This window comes from Oryx dammah, unplaced genomic scaffold (genome assembly GCF_014754425.2).
Source record: "Oryx dammah isolate SB20612 unplaced genomic scaffold, SCBI_Odam_1.1 HiC_scaffold_4, whole genome shotgun sequence".
Classification (NCBI taxonomy): Eukaryota; Metazoa; Chordata; class Mammalia; order Artiodactyla; family Bovidae; genus Oryx; species Oryx dammah.
Window position 1 is genome coordinate 51,305,911 of NW_024070188.1, and position 19,781 is coordinate 51,325,691.

The window sequence follows — 19,781 nt, forward strand, 5'->3', positions numbered from 1 at the left end:
GGATACTAAGCTTAGTTTTTGTTATATATTTCTTAGTATGAGAGTTTATTTTCCAAGAATTAACTTGATTTTTCTGAAAAAATAATTTTTATGCAGGTTCTTGAATTAGTGTTGGAAAACTTTGTCTACCCCTGGTACAGGTAAGTTCTTTCTATAAGACCTTTTTTCTGTAGTATAGTGAATCCCATTAAGTGTGCTAATGATACATTTTTAGTATAGGTGGTGATTTCTCAGTGTTGGCACTATTGATATTTTTGGCCACATAATTCTTTGTTATGGGGACCTATACTGTGCATTATAGAAATGGCAACCCACTCCAGTACTCTTGCCTGGAAAATCCCATGGGCGGAGGAGCCTGGTAGGCTGCAGTTCATGGGGTCGCTAAGAGTTGGGCACGACTGAGCGACTTCACTTTCACTTTTCACTTTCATGCATTGGAGAAGGAAGTGGCAACCCACTCCAGTGTTCTTGCCTGGAGAATCCCAGGGACGGGGAGCCTGGTGGCCTGCTGTCTATGGGGTCTCACAGAGTCGGACACGACTGAAGCGACTTAGCAGCAGCAGCAGCAATGTACCCCTGAATTTTTCCCAGTGAATGCTGGTGGCTCTCCTTGTTCTCCTTGATTGTGATCACCAAAAATGTCTTCAGAGATTGCCAAATTTACCTGGGAGGCACAGTGGTCTCTTAAGAACCATTGATGTAGGTAATCAATTAACAATTTAGTGATAGCAAAGAGGAAAAAACCCTAGGCTACTTTTTGAAAAAACAGTAACTTGTACAGTTTCTTATGACTCCTAATTGTAGTGATATACCATTTTGTATGCACTTTTTACACTTGAATTAGTTGTACCTTTAGAGAAAAAATTTTTATTCAGGTATTTCATTAAACTGAAAGTTAATTTCAGTAGACTTCCTGGAAAATTAATGTTCCAAAGTAGCTTTGTTTTTGGTATCTGATGCTAATGTACAAATCCCCTATGCTCAATGGAATATGGAAAATGCTCTAGATCTGTGGGAAAAAAAAGTCTGATTTGACAATCAGAAATCATTTAATAAAACACATACTCCCTTACATAAGCATCATGTACTTAGTTATATATTTGAACACTTACACCTATATGACTTATAATATTTAGTTATATCTCCCCTAAGTTAGAATGATTCAGTATATTTTGAATTTCCTAATTTAAAAATGCTAACAGGCTGCTTCTCTGGTTTCCAGTGGCTAGGACTTAACGCTTTCACTGCCGTGGGCCTGGGTTCAGTCCTTGGTCAGGGAACTGATTCCACAAGCTGAGTAATGTGGCTGGGGGCAAAAAATGCTAGTAGTTGAGTTGATCTATAGTGGATTAAAACAAATTTAATACTCATTTAATATGTTATTTTTGCATATATAGCTTACATACAGTTTTTACGTTGGCATCTGTCTTAAACATGGGGCATTTGTCATTTAAGTAAATTGATTGTGAGGCCTTTTATAAAATGAATCCTGTTGTGAAACTCCCTGACTACCACCCCATCCCCACCCCGCCCCCACATTATAACTTTTCAGACAAAATCTGGCTGTATTTTTTAGTGTGTATCCTATATAGCTATTGATGCTATGATATTCCCTTCCTTGGAGTTAATAGTGGGAACCATGCTTGATACAAAATTATCTTCTTTATTCTACCAAGGGACTTAACATCATCTTCTAGTTCAGAAAAGTATGATTATACATACTTTTCTTTCTTGCCTTGGATTAGGAAAGTATCCTAATTCTTCTAGGGACCTCAGGCTATAGGAAAATTCAGGAAAAGACAAAATTTCTATTTAAAAACATTTTGAGTTTCAATTTATTTTCTTTTTCAAATAGAACACACACTTTTTTTTTCTTACTTTTAGAATTAGTTTATATTATTAATCTATAAATATTTAATTGAACTTTTGTATGTAATTCTGTTTCTTTTCAAAATTATTGTGTTTTTCAGATATTTCTTTGATGTTTAGAAAGTGATCTTAAAAATCTTAAACATGTGACTACCTATACATGAATGTCTACAGGGAAATCTATACAATAATTTAGTTAACAATAATTATGTCTTGGTACTAGAATTATGGGAGATTTTAATTTTCTTCTTTGTTCTTTTGTTCCATAATATAACACATTGTTTGTTAAAAAATAGCATAAGTAAATGGGAAAAGAGTCAATTCTAGACTTCTCTTGGTTTCTAGAAAGGGAAGCTGTATTTCTTTGAACTTCTAAATGTTTGTTTTTCTTTTCAATTGAAGGGATGTAACAGATGATGAGTCCTTTGTTGATGAACTGAGAATTATATTACGGTTTTTTGCATCTGTCTTAATTCGAAGGATTCACAAGGTATATATTTATAATGAGAAATTTGGGAATTTCTATACTATATGTTGGAGAAGTAAATGGCAACCCACTCCAGTATTCTTGCCTGGAGAATCCCACAGACAGAGGAACCTGGTGGGCTTAGAGTCCATGGGGTGGCAAAGAATTGTACATGACTGAAGCAACTTAGCATGCATACTATATGTATTTGCTTTGTTCTTCACCTTTAATTTTTTTAGATTAAGAGATAAATGGATTACTATTGATTAATTGATGAATTTTGCTTTCTTTAATGTTTGGATATCTTGGTTTTTAGCAGTTAGAGATAAAAAGACAACTGTAGAAAAAAAAGTCATGTTCTTGTTAGATGAATTTACTGAATACATTGTAATGATTATGATGTTTTAAAAAAATTTCAAGCCATATTTTAAGGTTTTTTTTTGTGTATATATATATATATATATATACACACACACACACACACACACATATATATATACACTTAACTTTGTTGGCTATAGACACAAATACTTGTCTACTGCCTTGTCGGTTCTATATATTGAACATATTGATAATAAATTAGTGATCTGTATCTCTGCCAGTAATAAATAAAGATAAATTCTTGTTAAATGTTGCTATACCTATTTGAGAAATGACCAATAAAATCAACCAGTGTAGCAAACATATGCAAAAAATTATGAATAAGTAGTTCACAAAAGGAAAATATAAAAGTGCCAGTTAATATTTGAAAATATGTTGTCTTTTCATGAGATACTATTCTTTTGCCTATCAGGTTGGGAAAGAAAAAAGAATGATAGTGTTTAGCAGTGGTGATTGTAGAGAAACAGGCAAAGCCTGTTCAAATTGATATAACTCTTACCCTGTTAGGGGGTTTGGTAATCTTTATTGAAAGACTTAAAAATGTCTGTACTCTCAAATATAATTCCATTTTTTTAGTATATTTTAAAGAAATAGAGGGGAAACATGTATATTCAAAGATTCATTGCAGTATACCTTATAATAAGGAAGACTGAAAAGGAAAACTGATGTCCAATGACAAGATTGTTGATTGGTTAAATATAGTACATGTTAACTATGAGATCCTTTCTATAGTTTTTGTGATTACTTGCTTTCATTTAGCATAATGTTTGTGATTGTTTTCACTTTGCATAATATTTTTGAGGTCTATTCATGTTGTCCTGTTGTACCTGTATCGGTACATATTCTTTTTTATTTCTGAATAATATTCCATTGTATGGATATACCACATTTTGTTTATCCATCTGTCAGTCAGTGGACATTTGGATTGTTTCTACCTTTTGGCTGTTGTGAATAATGCTACCATAGGGTTTGTGTACAAGTTTTTTGTGGGGAGAATGTGTATGGAATATTTGTTTTCCTTTCTCTTGATTTTACCTACAAATGTAATTACTGGGTCAAATGGTTTATATTTAAACCATTTTTAAAAGAAACTGTCAAGAGACTGTTTTCCTAAATGACTGTACCATTTTCCATTGCCACCAGCAGTGTATGAGTGTCTTGATTTCTCCATATCCTTGCCATAACTAATTATTGTTTCACTTTTTGATTCTAACTGTGCTAATGGATGTGAAGTCGTATCTCATTGTGGCATTGATTTGCTTTTCCCTGTGGCTGATGGGGCTTCCCTGATAGCTCAGTTGGTAAAGAATCTGCCTGCAATGCAGGAGACTCTGGTTCAATTTCTGGGTTGGGAATATCCCCTGGAGAAGAGATAGGCTACCCACTCCAGTATTCTTGGGCTTCCTTTGTGGCTCAGCTGGTAAAGACTCTGCCTGCAGTGTGGGAGACCTGGATTCGATCCCTGGGTTTGGAAGATCCCCTGGAGAAGGGAAAGGTTACTCACTCCAGTATTCTGGCCTGGAGAATTCCATGGACTGTCTAGTCCATGGGGTCACATTGAGTCAGACATGACTGAGCGACTTTCACTTCACTTCATGGCTGATGATGTTGAGCATCTCTTGGATGCTTATTGGCCATTTGTATATCTTTTTTGGGGGGAGAAATGTATATTCAAATTTTTTGTCCATGTTTTAAACTGAGTTATTTGTCTTTTAATTACTGAGATGTAAGAGTTTATTATCTATTCTGGATATATTTCCTTGATCAGATATATGATTTCCAAATATTTTTTCCACTTTCTGGATTGTTATGCTATATATTTTTTTCTTTTCATTTTATCTGCATACTGTCCTGGAAGATAAGTGGGTCTTTATCATACTCATTTTGTAGAAAGTTAGTAATACTCTTTGTCAGAGTGTCAGAGGTAATTGATGGGCAGAGGATTAGGCCTGGGTCATGTTATTCCTAGTACAGTGTTCTATCCTTGGTAACATTACCTGAATAATGTACCTTGGGGGTTTGGGGATAATGAAGACAATCATTTAAGGTCCACAGTGTTTTTTTTTAAATCGAAGTTTAGTGACAAACTCATTGTTTTACTCATTTTGACTTTGACCTGAAGTCTCTGAAATAGAACTTGCAAGTGAAAATTTTCATGTGTATTCTCAGAAGATGAGATTTTACAAAATATTTGAAAACAAAGACATCTTGTTTATTTGACAGTTAATGGAACTAATTTATAATCACTAAGTACCAAGAGGGCAGGGGTAAATGAAGAGTAATGTTATTTTGCAAAAAGGCATATTGCTAGCAGAAACATAGCCCCTTTTTGAACATGTTTGATATTCATAGTTGAAAGATACCTATAAACTGCTCTGGGTTTTACTAGTAAATCACTAATATTGGGGGCTTCTGAGTCATTACACTGAATAGATTTATCAGGCTGTGATGTTTTCCCTTTTCCTTAATGAGGAATTTAAAAAGAATTGAAAAGTTAACACAAAATAACACTGTTGGGATGCAATTTTCTCATGCCTTTGATAAAGGGAGAATGTAATGTGTTGAGCTTTGTGATGGCAGATAACCCTGTTGAAGTCTAATAAACATGCTTTTTGGTGATTTACTTAATTCACAAGGCTTTTTTTTTTTAAGTTATTTTATTTTTTGTCTCTTTTATGTGTATTCATGTACGCTTCTAATTCTCTGTTACTAATCTACCCTAGTCACTACAGTTTCCAGTCTTTAAGTTGAAAATTGTCTGTGGGGAAAAATGAAACTTAGTATTATTCCAAAATAGAATGCTGCCATATATCTTGAAACCAGGATTTGTCTTGTAATCTGAATGAAAAGTTTATTTTCAAGCAGCCTTAGTTAACACAAATTTATAACCTCAAAGGAATGATAAGCTGCTTGACATTTTTTTTTTTCTTAAATACATTTAGAACAAATACATTAAAGAAATAAGTCAAGAATAAAGACACTAATTTCATGAGAAAAATTTAGTATATAAGGTATGCCTGTTAAGGTATATTTTCATTATTGTGGTGGTAAAACTGAAGTTATAATCAATATGGTCTAAGACTGTAAAGTGCTTTCAAATTATATTTTTGAAAGATTCCTAATAATATAATTTTTTAAAAATTTATTTTTAATTGAAGGATAATTGCTTTACAATATTGTATTGGTTTCTGCCAAACACCAACATGAATCAGCCCTAGGTATACATATGTCCCCTCCCTCTTGATACTCCCATCCATATCCCACCCTTCTAGGTTGTTGCAGAGCCCCAGTTTGAGTTCCCTGAGTCATATAGCAAATTCCCATTGGCTGTCTAATTCTCGTATGGAAGTGGATATGTTTGGAGAAGGAAATGGCAGCCCACTCCAGTATTCTTGCCTAGAGAATCCTGTGGACAGAGGAGCCTGGTGGGCTGCTGTCCATAGGGTCGCATAGAGTCAGACATGACTGAAGCGACTTAGCATGCATGCATGCGTTGGAGAAGAAAATGGCAACCCATTCCAGTATTCTTGCCTGGAGAATCCCAGGGACGGGGGAGCCTGGTGGGCTGCCGTCTGTGGGGTCGCACAGAGTCGGACACGACTAAAGTGACGTAGCAGCAGCAGCAGCAGTAGTGTATATGTTTCCATGTTACTCTCTCCCTCTGCCCCACCCTCTCGTTTTTTCCCCAGACCCCGTGTCCATAAGTCTTTCTCCATGTCTGTGTCTCCATTACTGCCCTGCAAATAGGTTCATCAGTACTGTCTAATTCCATATGTATGTGTTAATGCATGACATTTGTTTTTCTCTTTCTGACTTACTTCATTCAGTACAGCTAATTTTTAAGATCCCAATGTCTTGAATATAGTGTTCCTGCCATTGTAACTTAGAGATAAATTATTTTAAAAGTTTTTATTTTAATGTTGAATTTTTCTAGGTGGATATTCCATCTATTATCACCAAGAAACTGTTAAAAGCAGCAATGAAGCATATAGAAGTGATTGTTAAAGCCAGTCAGAAAGGTAATACAATTTCCTGCTCCGAAATTTGAGTGATTTTGTTTTTATATGCCAATTTTCACCCTAAATATCTGAGTACTGATAAATTAAGTGATACATTCATAAATGCTGTGAGTTTTTGTTTCAACTGAAATCCTTTTCAGTAATTTATTAATAATACAGGTGATTGTGTGAACTCAAGAATTTATGAAAATTAAAGTACAGTCATTAACTGTTAGGTATATTATTGATGAACCTTGCCTTTTTTTTTTTTTTGGAATGGATCCTTTGCCTTTGTTACTTCCTTTGTGGTATCTCTCACATGTCTTCTCTCCTTTTTCCTTAATGATTTCAATTTGACCTAGCCTATCCTGTATACTGTTACTATGTTAATTTCACAATACCACAATCCTGTTACATCTCTACTTAAAAAAAAAAAATTAGTGACTGCTGTAGAGTCAAAACTGTCTTATATTTAAATGCTTTCCTATGTAGTTAAATTAAGTTGTTTGATCTTGTCCTTCAATATGTATTATACTTTAGCCAGGATGACCTCTTTTCAGTTTCCCACGTATGTCCTGGCCTTTATACTGTCATGATGTATACATAATATATATTCATCAAATGTTTGCGGATTGAACAAATGAAATCTTCCTTTGGGGCTTTTCTTACTCTTAGATCAAGTTGAAATATACTTTTTAAGCAAAATTACTTATATGCCCTATATTTAGTTCTTTGTGAGACTGGTAATTACCATGTATGGTATTCCTCTTCTGGAAATTACCAGTAAGTATTAGCAGTCCAAAGCTTCTCAGGAGTCTTGCAGCAAAGATACAGCTTTAACTTTGTATAACCCAAAACATCCTAGACTCATTTGAGCGTGGAACCAATTTTCCCTTCTCATAAAGCATCAATTCATATAATCACAGTATATTTGAGGAAATTGTGTTCTAGGTAGAGTGGAAGTTAAATTATTAGTTTATTTGTCATTTGGTATAAATCATTCCTCAGGTACGAGAACCAGTTCAGATTGCATGTTTAAGCTCTTGTGTTTTTGTCTTATATAACAATTAAGAAGTTTTACCTTCAATGTAGTTTAAAAGTAGAAAAGTTTAAATGTGTGTAATTTAAATGTTAAACAAAAAAAAATTAACTTTTAAAATTGTTGTCCTTTCACTGGCAAAATCATACCAGAAGATTGTAGCCATTCTGTTAAGGGTACTTTACTGTCAGAAAAAAATATGGAAAATGTGTTTTTTTAATTAGTAAATTTTAGTTTTTAGAGTAGTTTTAAGTTTATAGAAAAATTGAGCAGATATTTTAGAGAGTCCCATATATTTACCCCCTTCCAGATTGTTAATGCCTTGCCTTGGTTGGTACATTTGTTACAGTTGATATGCCAGTATTGATACATTATTAACAAAGTCCATAGTTTTCATTAGGGTTTTACTCTTCTTCTTGTACATTCTGTGGATTTTGACAAATGGTTAATGTCATGTATTTATCATCACAGTATCATACTGAGTGTTTCACTGCCCCCATATCCCCTGTGTTTCACCTGTTTATCCCTCTCTCTTTCCTTCAGGAACCCCTGACTACCACTGATCTTACTCTTTCTACAATTTTCCCTTTTCCAAATGTCATAAATTCCATAAATGGAATCATACTGTAGCCTTTCCGGACTGCTTTCTTTCATTTAGAATTATGCATTTAAGGGTTCTCCATGTTTTCTGTGGCTGGATAACTGATTTCTTTTTAGTGCTCAATTACATTCTGTTGTCTAGATGTACTACAGTTATCCATTCACTTTTTCAAGGACATCTTGGTCACTTGAGTGCAAGTTTTTGTGTGGGAAAATTATTTTTAATATGGTCTTAATTTTGTTATAAAGACAAACACTTTGAACTCAGGATGTGAATAAATGGGCTCATCTTTTTACTTTTAGTTGAATTGATCAGTTTAATAAAATCTCCAAGTTGTTTTGTTTCTGAGAGTGCTGAAATTTATCCTTTAGTCTTTGCAAGAAAAGGGTTGCTAGTTTGCTACCACTATTCATGTGAAAAATGGTCCTCAATTACAAAATCACCATAAAATGCTGGATTGGATTCATTAATGACATTGTATTAGTAATTAATGAAGTCCATAAAATTAAAAGACCTAAGTATTAGGAGGATTCCAGTTTGTCCAAAGGTTCTGGTGTTCTAAATGTTATAACAGTGAATTAGACTTGTAAGAAGATTTTTAGGGTTTTGATTTTTCTTCTCTTTCATGCATGCATTTGTTTTCTAAATATTTCTTGCTACACAATTTTGTATACTCAGGAAGTAATTAAAGGTTAACCTCTTTATCCATATACATTTTTACTCTCTTGGTGTTCTCTCCTTATCTGCCTCTTGAAAGTAGGAATTGCAAAGAGGTTTTCTATGTAATTACTTCTGTCATCCTTAGACATGTTGAAAATACATACATCAGAAGCCTTGGTTTAATTTAAATTCAGTAGTAGTTGAAGGGCCTTATTATATCAGTCTTTTCATCCTAACAGAATCTTTTTGTCATGGATTCTGAAAACTTCCTTTCGTGGTCTGAAAACTCCATTGATTAGGCAGTAGGTATACTGGTGATTAGTGGAGTTTAATTCATACCCTGTTTTTCAGCATCTATATTTTGCTTGTACTTGTATTAAGGTTTTCTTCCTCCACATGTTTTTATCTTCTGCCTGATTTTTAAATTCTTTCATTAGCTAAGACTACAAAAATCTCACCTCTGAGTAGAGTCCAGTCTAGTGATTCAGTTTACATATTATGTGTAAATGTTTAATTGCATCAAATATTATAATTACTTGTACATTTTACATGGAATCTTTTCAGTGTTATCTATTTAATGACTGTTTACTAAGGGGGAAACTGAGGCTCAAAGGGATTATATTATTTCAGATCATCAGTTAGTAAGAACTGGAGTTTAGCATAGCTTAGTCTTCTTATTTCAAATTCCTGTTTATGATATAAATTTTTAAAAGACCTGTACCCCGAATACTTGGGGCAGAATGCTTGGTAAACAATTGTATAATCATAAAATAAAATGCATGAACATGGTTTGTATGAAAACCACATCCATCTTTGTCAGTCCTGCTTTTGCACCTCTGGTGCAGGTAACATTCATTTACCTTCTTAGTTCTCTCACCTTTGGACTGTATATATTAGCTTTTTTTTTTTTTTGGTAAATATGCTTGCATTCTCTCAATAAAAATAGAAGTAAATAGTATAAAATAAATGCCATTGAATTAGAATTAAGATTCCCTTCACAGACTTCATGATTTTAGAACTTGGCCCAGAGTGCAGATAGGGGAAATCGTGACTTCTTTTTCTCCTGCTCTTTTGAGGTCTGTAAAAAAGGATTGACAATACTACTATTTTTAAGTTTTGAAGTATTAGTTTAGTGCTTGGCTGTTAAGAAAACCTTTTGTTGGTGTAACTTTTATCATCAATTAACATTTAGTAAATAATCTAACTTCATGGACTTCCACTGTATACAGTTCTATATCTTTTCTGTCTTATACTATGGGCAGAAGATGCAGAACTTAACCAAGGAAGCCCGTTTCTATTCTATAATTAGTTTAAAGGGTTACCTGATTGATTTTGATGTGAAAGAAGAGATAATAGAGAGCTTTAAGATGGATTTTTTAATACTTGCAGATGATGAATAAGATGTAATGTTTGATAACTAAAGCTTTGTGTGTGCTGGAAGATGTTTTATTTAGTTTTTTCCACTTAAAACTTTTGCTTTTAATATAATTTGTAATGACTTGAGTTTAAAATTTTGTTTACCAAGGGTGAAAGGGCTTTTTTCTCAATTCATTTTGAATGAATTAAAAACTTCCAGCAAAGAGGAAAATTACCTTCTTTACCTTCTTATTGTGGAAGAGTTTACCAGCAGAATATATATTGGAAAGAAAGAAAGGTTAAGAAAGGAATGGCTGTCTTAAATTATTTTCTGTTTGTTAGTGGAAATGGCTGAAGTTATTTAATGCTGTTAACTTCTTCCAATGTTTATTTCTTATTTGTATTTATAGTAGAAAATACAGAGTTTTTACAGCAAGCTGCTTTAGAAGAATATGGTCCAGAGCTTCATGTGGCTTTGAGGAGTCGAAGAGATGAATTACATTATTTAAGGAAACTTACCGAACTACTTTTTCCTTATATTTTACCTCCTAAAGCAACAGACTGCAGGTATAAATAAGACTGGAAAATGTCATAGCAGTATTTACATACCATGCCATGTGTATATTGCTGTTTTTGATCATAATAGGAATACACTAAAACTTGAGGTTATCCTATGATGTGAAAAATTTTCCATTTAAGAAATATAATTTATTAGGTCCTAAAATGCCATTTTAGGCACTGAACATTCATGATATATTGTATTGCTAACAGTTTTTTCCTAGAAACTGATCTTGGGAAATCAAAGATAACCATAAAAATTAAGTTTCTTACTTGATATCATTATACTGTGTTACATCCTTGGTGTTCCTTTGAAAAGACATGCATATTGGGACTCATTGGCAGAAACACTTTGGATAAATTATACAGCTAAGTTTGGAAAGTATAGTTAAAGGTCATTTAGTCCATCCAGCCTCCTTTGTTCCTGTAAGAGCATGTTTAGATTATTCCATAAAGTTCTTTGTTGCTCTTATCTTTATGATCCTTAGAGATAAGGACCATGGTTTATTTTATTTATTTACTTTAATTGAATTATAGTTAATTTATAGTACTATTTACAGGTAACATGGTGCTTCAGTATTTTCGTATATTACACTCTGTTTAGTGAAAGAAAGTGAAAGTGAAGTCGCTCAGTCGTGTTCGACTCCTTGCGACCCCATGGACTGTAGCCTACCAGCTTCCTCCGTCCGTGGGATTGTCCAGGCAAGAATACTGGAGTGGGTTGCCATTGCCTTCTCCAGGAGATCTTCCTGACTCAGGGATTGAACCCGGGTCTCCCGCATTGGAGGCAGACGCTTTACTGTCTGAGCCACCAAGAAAGTACTCTATTTAGAGTTATTATAAAATAATAGCTATATTTCCCTGTCCCGTGCAGTACGTCCAACCATGGCTTATTCTTAGTGGTATACTTTAAATATTACTTTATTTTAAATTTAAAATATTTTAAATAAAAGTTTAAAAAATGGCTTTATTAATTTAAATATTATAATCACACAATAATTATACTATTAAAATTAGTTTTACTTATTAATTTGTTACATGTAACATTGTAATATTCTGAAGTAGAGTTTTTCTAATGCTTACTCAAGTTCCTCCTGCCGAGGAAATGCTTTTTCCCTCTTAATAGTATTCCTTTTAACCAGTTAAGAAATCCAGATGTGGTCTCTGAACCAATAGTGTGAGCATTAGTTGGTGGCTTGTTAGAGATGGCAGACTCTCAAGGCAGACTCCAGATCTCCTGAATCATAGTCATATTAACAAGATTCCCATGTGAGAGCTGATGTAAATCACTAAATATGTACAATATTGTTCTTTTTTCCAGATCTCTGACCTTACTTTTAAGAGAGATTCTCTCTGGTTCAGTGTTCCTCCCTTCTTTGGATTTCCTAGCTGATCCAGTAAGATGTAAAAAAAATTTTTTTCTTTAATTGTGATAAAATGCATATTTTACCATCTTAAATTTACCATCTTAAATTACATGTACAGTTCAGTGGTATTAAGTACATTTCACATTGTTGAGCAACCATTACCATAGCTTGTCTCCAGAACTCTTTTTATCTTACAAAATCGAAACTCTGCACCCATATAAACAGTAATTCTCCATTCCTCCTAACGCCTGGCAACTCTGCTTCCTGACTGTTTTCTGTCTCTGTGAACTTGACTACTCTGGTTACCTTAGATGAGTGGACTGATGCAGCATCTGGCTTATAATAGTATAATATCGTCAAGGTTCATTCATGTTGCAGCATATTTCAGAATTCCCTTTCTTTTCAAGGCTGAGTAGTATTTCATTATAGATATATGTCACATTTTGTTCATTCATCTATTGATGGATAGTTGAGTTGCTTTTACTTTTGATCCAGTAAGATTTTGAAGAAATAGGGATAATTTATAAGCATTTTGAATGCCAAAGTCAGAATAACTTTTCTTAAAAGTTCTTCTGTGTTACAAAAGTACAGATGCTTTGCCACTGCTCTGTTTTGTCATTTTTCCAGAAACTTTCACAATCTGATAGAAGCTTTCAGAATTCAGGGCAGAATACACTAATGAAATTATTTTGATCTATGTTTATTATTTTCCATTAGGATACTGTGAATCATTTGCTTATCATCTTCATAGATGACAGTCCAGTGAGTATTGAACATGTTAGAAAATATTTCAGATTGCATTGAAGTTTGATACATACATATAAAATCAAATGACACTTGACTGAATTAATTCTATCTTCAAAGCCTGAAAAAGCGACTGAACCGCCTTCCCCTTTAGTTCCATTCTTGCAGAAATTTGCAGAACCTAGAAATAAAAAACCATCTGTAAGTATTTTCAGAAATAATATACTTTTGATATAAACAATTTTATCACGTATTTATATAGCTCTAACTTACTCTTCCTCCCATGTTGTATCAAGGTGCTGAAGTTAGAATTGAAGCAAATCAGAGAGCAGCAAGATCTCTTGTTTCGGTTTATGAACTTTCTGAAACAAGAAGGAGCAGTGCACGTGTTGCAGATTTGTCTGACTGTGGGTGAGGCTTACTTGTGTACTTTACTAGAGTCATTGTTAAACTTTGTCATATACTTGACAGTTCAGATCAGATCTGATGTTGTAGTTGCCAGTGTCTACTCCTTTCCACATTGGAACATAATCTATAACTGACTTCAACCAAGTGCTCTTAGCAGGAAAAAAAACTACTAAAAATTTAGAGTAATGAAATTGTGTTAAAGACCTGGTCATGAGCATTTTGTCACAGTTTTTGTTAAGAATTATTTTGATTAAGTAATCAAATATAAAAATGTTCTATTTGACTAGAAGTTCTATAACATCTTGTGCTATTGGATTTTGAGGCACTATATGGACTCTGAAAAGATTAGTTTTTTTAATGCACCTAATTTTTAAAAATATATAATGAAAACAAATTGAGTTGTATTTTACACAGCGAAACAAATAGAATTTAAATATACAGTTGCTCTAACAAATCTGCACTCCATATAACCTACACCTTTACTGAGATCAGGAAGATTTCCATCACCCTAGAAGGTTCCCTGAGAGCCCTTCCCAGCTGATCCTTTCCTGCCCCCACTCCTGCCAAAGCAGTCACTTATCTCATTTCTTTGACCACAGATTGGTTTTTCCTGTACAGTTTCCTTATATAGATGGAAGCTCATAGTATGTACTTTTGGAGCCTGACTTCATTGATTCAGGATGATGCTTTCTAAGATTGATTCATGTTATTGTGTAGATGAGTAGTTTGTTCTTTTTTATTGTGAAGTAGTGTTCTTTTGTATGAGGGTACCACACTTTATTCATTCTCCTCTAGATGGGTATCTGGACTGCTTCCACTCTGGGGCTATTATGAATAAAGCTGCTGTGCACATTCTTGTACAGGGCTTTCTGTTGAGCATGTATTTAATAACTAGAAGTAGAATTGCTGTGTCACAAGGTAGATATATGTTTAATTTTATAAGAAGCTGCCAGATTGTTTTCCAGAGGGTTGTATGTACTATTTTACTCCACCAGCAGGGTAAGAGAGTTCTGGTTGTGCCTCAACTTTATAAAAATTTGGTGGTGTTTATCTTTTTAATTTTAGCCATTTTAGTTGGTATATGGTAGAATTTTGTTGTGCTTTTAATTTGCACTTCTCTAATGATTAACAGAGCTGAATACTTTATCATGTGTTTATTGACTATTTGAATATCTTTGTGGAATTGCTGTCTTTTGCCTGTTTTTTACTGAATTGTTTTCCCTTTTGTCAGAAATTTCAGTAGTTCTTTAAATATTCTAGATATGAGTCTTTTTTCAGATATAAGTGTTATGAAGATTTTCTTTCAGACAGTGGTTTGTCTTTTTATTTTTGGAATAGTGTCTCTTGATGAGCAGAACTTTTAAATTTTGATGAAATTCAGTGTATCAATTTTTAATTTTATGCTTAGTGCTTTCTGAGACTTCCGAAAGACTTTTTTAAGCCTTAACCTATCTTTAGTCAAGGTGATGTTTGCCTGTTTTTCTCTAGGTGTGTTATAGTTATTATATTTTATATACAGGTTTGTGATCTATCTTGAAATAATTTTTAGGTTGGTATTAGGTAGGGGTGGAGGTTCATTTTTCCCCTTGTATGGATATACAGTTTTTCCAGTATCCATTTTTGAAGAGACATTTCATTCCCATCTTGAATTACTTGGGCATCTTTGACAAACCTTTTGACCATATATGGGTCTGTTTCTCGGTTATATTCTTTTCCATTGATCCATGTGTCTACTTTTTTTGGTGGATACCACAGTCTTGATTGGGGCTTCCCTTGTAGCTTAGTCAGTAAAGAATCTGCCTGCAGTGTAGGAGACCAGGGTTCGAACCCTGGGTTGGGAAGGTCCCCTGGTGAAGGAAATGGCAACCCACTCCAGCATCCTTGCCTGGAAAATCTCATGGACAGTGGAGCCTGGTGGGCTGCAGTCCATGGGGTCGCAAAGAGTTGGGTACAACTGAGCGACTAATACTAATACAGTCTTGATTACTTTGACTAAGTAAGTTTTGCAATCAAGTGGTTTAAGGCTTCCCACTTAGTTCTTTTTAAAGACTGTCCTTAGCTATTTTAAGTTCTTTGCATTTCTATATAAAATTTACAATCAGACTGATAATCCTACCCCTTCATCCACACATACAACCTGCTTCAATGTTTTAGTTGGGGTGGTATTAAATCTGTAGCTCAACTTGGGGAGTAATGACATCTCAACAGTATTTAGGTTTCCAGTACATGAATAAGGCGTATTTTTTCATTCATTTCATTCTTAATTTCTCTCCATAAAAGTGTTTCATAGTTATCACTGTGGATCTTTATTTTTTGATTTGTTTGAATGTGGTATTTAAAATAACTTGTTAAATTTTTTGTTGCTTATATACAGAAATAGATCATTGCATACTGATTTTGTATCCTGTGACATTACTAAGTTTACTTACTAGTTCTAGTAGCTTTTTTGTAGATTGCCCTAGGATTTTCTGCACACACAATCATGTCATCTGTGAATACACAGTTTTACTTTTTCCTTTGTGATGTTTACATCTTATTTCTTTTTCTTGCCCCTATTGTAATGGCTAGGACCTTCAGTGTGATGTTAAATCTAAGTGGTGAGAGCTTACATCCTTGCTTTAGGGGGGAATCATTTATTGTTATACCATTATGTATAATATTAGCCTGGGTTTTTTTGGTAGATCTCCTTTACTAGATAGAGAATATTTCCTTCTGTTTATTGTTTGCTTAGAATTTTTATCATGAATGAACAGTGGATTTTTAAAATGCTTTTAGTACATCTCAGCACCCTATTTAATCACCAGGTTATTCCTAATTTTCTTTTATTATGGAGCTCTAGTGATATCCCCTCTTTATTGCTAATTTGTACTTTCTAGTGGTTTATAAAGTTTTGAAATATTTTTGATTTGCTAAGTTTTAGCTTTCATATTTATTATTTCCTTTCTTCTTACCTTGCGATTAGTGTGTACTTTTGGTTTCTTAAGGTGAAAGCACTGATGATTAATTTGTACACATTTCTTCTTTCTTAATATAAGCACTTTAAAACTATAAATTTCTATGAGTTGCTATAACTGAATTCTAAGATTTTTGATATGCTGTGCTTTTTATAGTCATTTAGTTTGAAATATTTAAAAATTTTCCTGTGGTTTATCCTTTGACCCTTGGGTTATTTTGAAATGTATTGCTAAATTTCCAAAATTCGGGGATTTTTAAGATATCTTATTGTGATTGATTTCTGACTTAATACTGTCCTGATCAGACAACATATTTTGTGTGATTTCAGTCCTTTGAAATTGATTGAAACTTGTGTTATGGCCCATCCATATGATCTATATGAATATTCCATGTGCATGTGAGAAGAACATCTATTTTGCTGTGTTGGGTGGTGTCCTGTAAATATTATTTAGATTAAATTGATGGCTTTTGATTTCTTAATGGATCTCCCTTTAGTTATTAATCTTTTTTCATCTATTTCAAGCTTCATTATTAGGTGCAGAGACATTTAAGATTGTTAATGAATCTATCCTTTTATCACTATAAAATGCTCTTCTTTATCTCTGGTAATTCTCTGTCTTGAAGTCTACTTTGTTTGATATTAATATATAGTTATACTATCTTTACCCTTGGGTTTGCATTGTATTACCTTTTTCTATATAATTAAAGAATTTAACATTTATTATAAATACCATATAGGTGAATATTGCTTTAAAAAAAGTGAGTTTGATAGTCTTTATTTTCTAATTGGGGTTTATAGTACATTTACACTTAATATAATTATTGCATATTTATTGTTAGGTCTTTGGTCTTGGTGTTTTGTATTTGTTCCATGTATTTTTTTTTTTAATGTTTTCCTACCTTTCTTTGAATTACTTGAGCATTTTTCAGTATTTTATCTCCTCTGTTGACATTTTCTTATTTTTTTTAGTGGTTGCTCAATGATCATCATCCTTCATTTATCACAGTTTTCATTTAAACATATATTTTACTGTTTCAGAAACAGTGTAAGAACCTCAGTATACCTCAGTTTGTTCCCTTATTGTCTGATGTGACTGTTACTATATAGTTTAATTTTGTGTAGGCTATGAAACTCCACAGTACATTGCTTTTTCTTCCTTAAGCAATAGTCTTAACACACACACACATGCATACATATTTTGGCCCTGATAGTTACTGGCATATTTACTCTTTTGGTGGTCTTTATTCTTTTTCTGCAGAGCCAGTTTCTGTATCATTTTCCTTCTGCTGAAATAAATGTTTTTTATTACATTTCTTATAGCACCATTCTGCTGGAGATAAATTGTCTTAGCTCTTGTCTATCTGAAAAGGTGTTATTTTGTAATCATTTAAAAAATATATTTTCACCAAATAAAATTTTCAGGTTATGTTTTTTTTCTTTCAGCATTTTATGTCATTTTTTCACTGTCTTTTGAGCAGTGCCATTGTTTCTAAGGAGAAATTAGCTTCCATTCTTATGTTTGTTTCCCTATATATATTCCTTTTCTCCCTGAGTTTGCAATTTTCTTTTTGTGTTTGGGGTTTCAGCAATTTAACTGTAATGTGTAGTTTTTAAAAAGTTTATTCTGCTTGGATTTTCCTAGGAATCTTAGATATGTAGGTTGGTGGTTTTCATCATTATAGAAGATGCTTGGCTGTTATCTCTTCAAATACTGTGCCTGATTTTTTTCTCTCCTTTCTTTTTGAGATTCCAATTTTATGAATTTGCTATCATTCCAAAGATTTCATATGTTCTGTTCTAGTTTTTTCTTATTCTTTTTTAAAGAAAAGCTCCTTTTCTCTTTGTGTTTCAGTTTGGATAATTAAGAATTAAGGGGTAAGCTCCTTGTTTCCTCTTGTAATAAAAAAGGCAGTCAGTATTTTGGGTTTTTTAATGCTGTCCTCTGTCTCTTTAGAAAAAATTGATTTGTTCAGACTCTGAGCCCTGTCACTAGTCTACAGCTTCCTTGATGGAAAGAAACATTGTTAAAAAACATTGACCGGGACTAAAAAGAGCCTTAGTTTTCACTATTATTTAGTGAATCAGGTTTCAGAATAGTAAAGACCCTTGGTATAAGAAATTAATCCAATATATTACTTAAAGAGAATTTTACAAACATGTTTATTATTCTAAGTTTTAGAAGATTTATGTTGCTAGGCAAATATTTACACATTTTATGTTGGTATATATTATATTGATTGTTTAACTTCTCTTTCGTCTCAGTAGTTGTTTTATTGCTCCCAATTAAATCTTTTTTAAAAACTTAAAATGATGAATAGACAACTCATACTTGCCACTTTTGATATCCATTACAGTTAGACTGAGAGCATAAAGTTTTCACTGAATAGTTTTACTCTATGAAAATCTTTTTTTTTTCCTTTCTGAATTTGCTAGAGGAATTCAATGACAGAATTTTACGACCAGAATTATCAAATGACGAAATGCTGTCTCTTCATGAAGAGTTACAAAAGATTTATAAAACATATTGTTTAGATGAAAGTGTTGACAAAATTCGATTTGATCCCTTCATTGTAGAAGAGATTCAAAAAAGTAAGTAAAAGATGAGGATGAATTCTGTTGTTCTGTAGTTCTTTTACTCTTTTCAGAGTTTTCTGATGTATTCCCTGTTTATTGCAACAGCTGTGTGAGATACACAGGCAGGCATTATCCCATTTTACTAACAAGATGAAAGCTGTGATGAAGAAACTTATTCACAATTCACATAACTAAAACTTGCCAGAACTGGCTAGGTTGTTCTAATTCTTCCTTCTGGTGTGATCTGCACCTTACAGTGGATTTTCTGCAGAACAGTTTTAGTGTTGTTTGTTTGCTCTTTCACTGTAATGAATTTTAAACTAATATATAATGTATTTATGCTTTTCATAAATAATTTTTGCAATATAATTTTTTTAACAGTTGCTGAAGGCCCATATATAGATGTTGTGAAACTTCAAACTATGAGATGTCTTTTTGAAGCTTATGAACATGTACTTTCTCTCTTGGAAAATGTGTTTACTCCTATGTTTTGCCACAGTGATGAGGTAAGTCAGAATATTAATGTTGTGTAAAGATTTTTCTTTAAAACTTATTAGTTGCTTTGATATCATTGCATGAATAATTCAAATAATAAATAGAAAAATAAAATGTAGTTAATTAAGTGCTGCTTTGCACTACATAATTTAATTTAAGCCACCTGCCAATGCAGGAGATTAGAAACTGATAATAAAATTATTTCTTAATATCAAAACCATGTTTGTGTATGTGAATTGTAGATTGCTACCTAATTGGTCTATTTGATTTTCCATATATCTGAGTGGCTTTGTAGTGGTGATGGGGAAA

The 19,781-nt window shown here is 33.0% G+C and overlaps 1 protein-coding gene across 6 annotated transcripts in view; it reads left to right on the plus strand.

The window, feature by feature from the left end:
• SNX14 (sorting nexin 14) overlaps window positions 1–19,781 on the plus strand; it is an 87,284-nt gene that overhangs the window by 33,827 nt on the left and 33,676 nt on the right. For 3 of the 6 annotated variants that reach the window (XR_005720839.1, XM_040238842.1, XM_040238844.1), the window contains exons 5-14: window positions 97–140; window positions 2,272–2,359; window positions 6,651–6,735; window positions 10,781–10,937; window positions 12,250–12,325; window positions 13,013–13,057; window positions 13,160–13,240; window positions 13,336–13,450; window positions 18,837–18,992; window positions 19,359–19,483. Coding sequence is in view for 5 of the 6 variants with exons in the window: in XM_040238842.1 (XP_040094776.1) it covers window positions 97–140; window positions 2,272–2,359; window positions 6,651–6,735; window positions 10,781–10,937; window positions 12,250–12,325; window positions 13,013–13,057; window positions 13,160–13,240; window positions 13,336–13,450; window positions 18,837–18,992; window positions 19,359–19,483 (972 nt within the window). In the remaining variant the exon portion in view is untranslated. The remainder of the gene's footprint in view (window positions 1–96; window positions 141–2,271; window positions 2,360–6,650; window positions 6,736–10,780; window positions 10,938–12,249; window positions 12,326–13,012; window positions 13,058–13,159; window positions 13,241–13,335; window positions 13,451–18,836; window positions 18,993–19,358; window positions 19,484–19,781) is intronic. The other 3 variants (XM_040238846.1, XM_040238847.1, XM_040238843.1) reach the window with 2 other exon arrangements.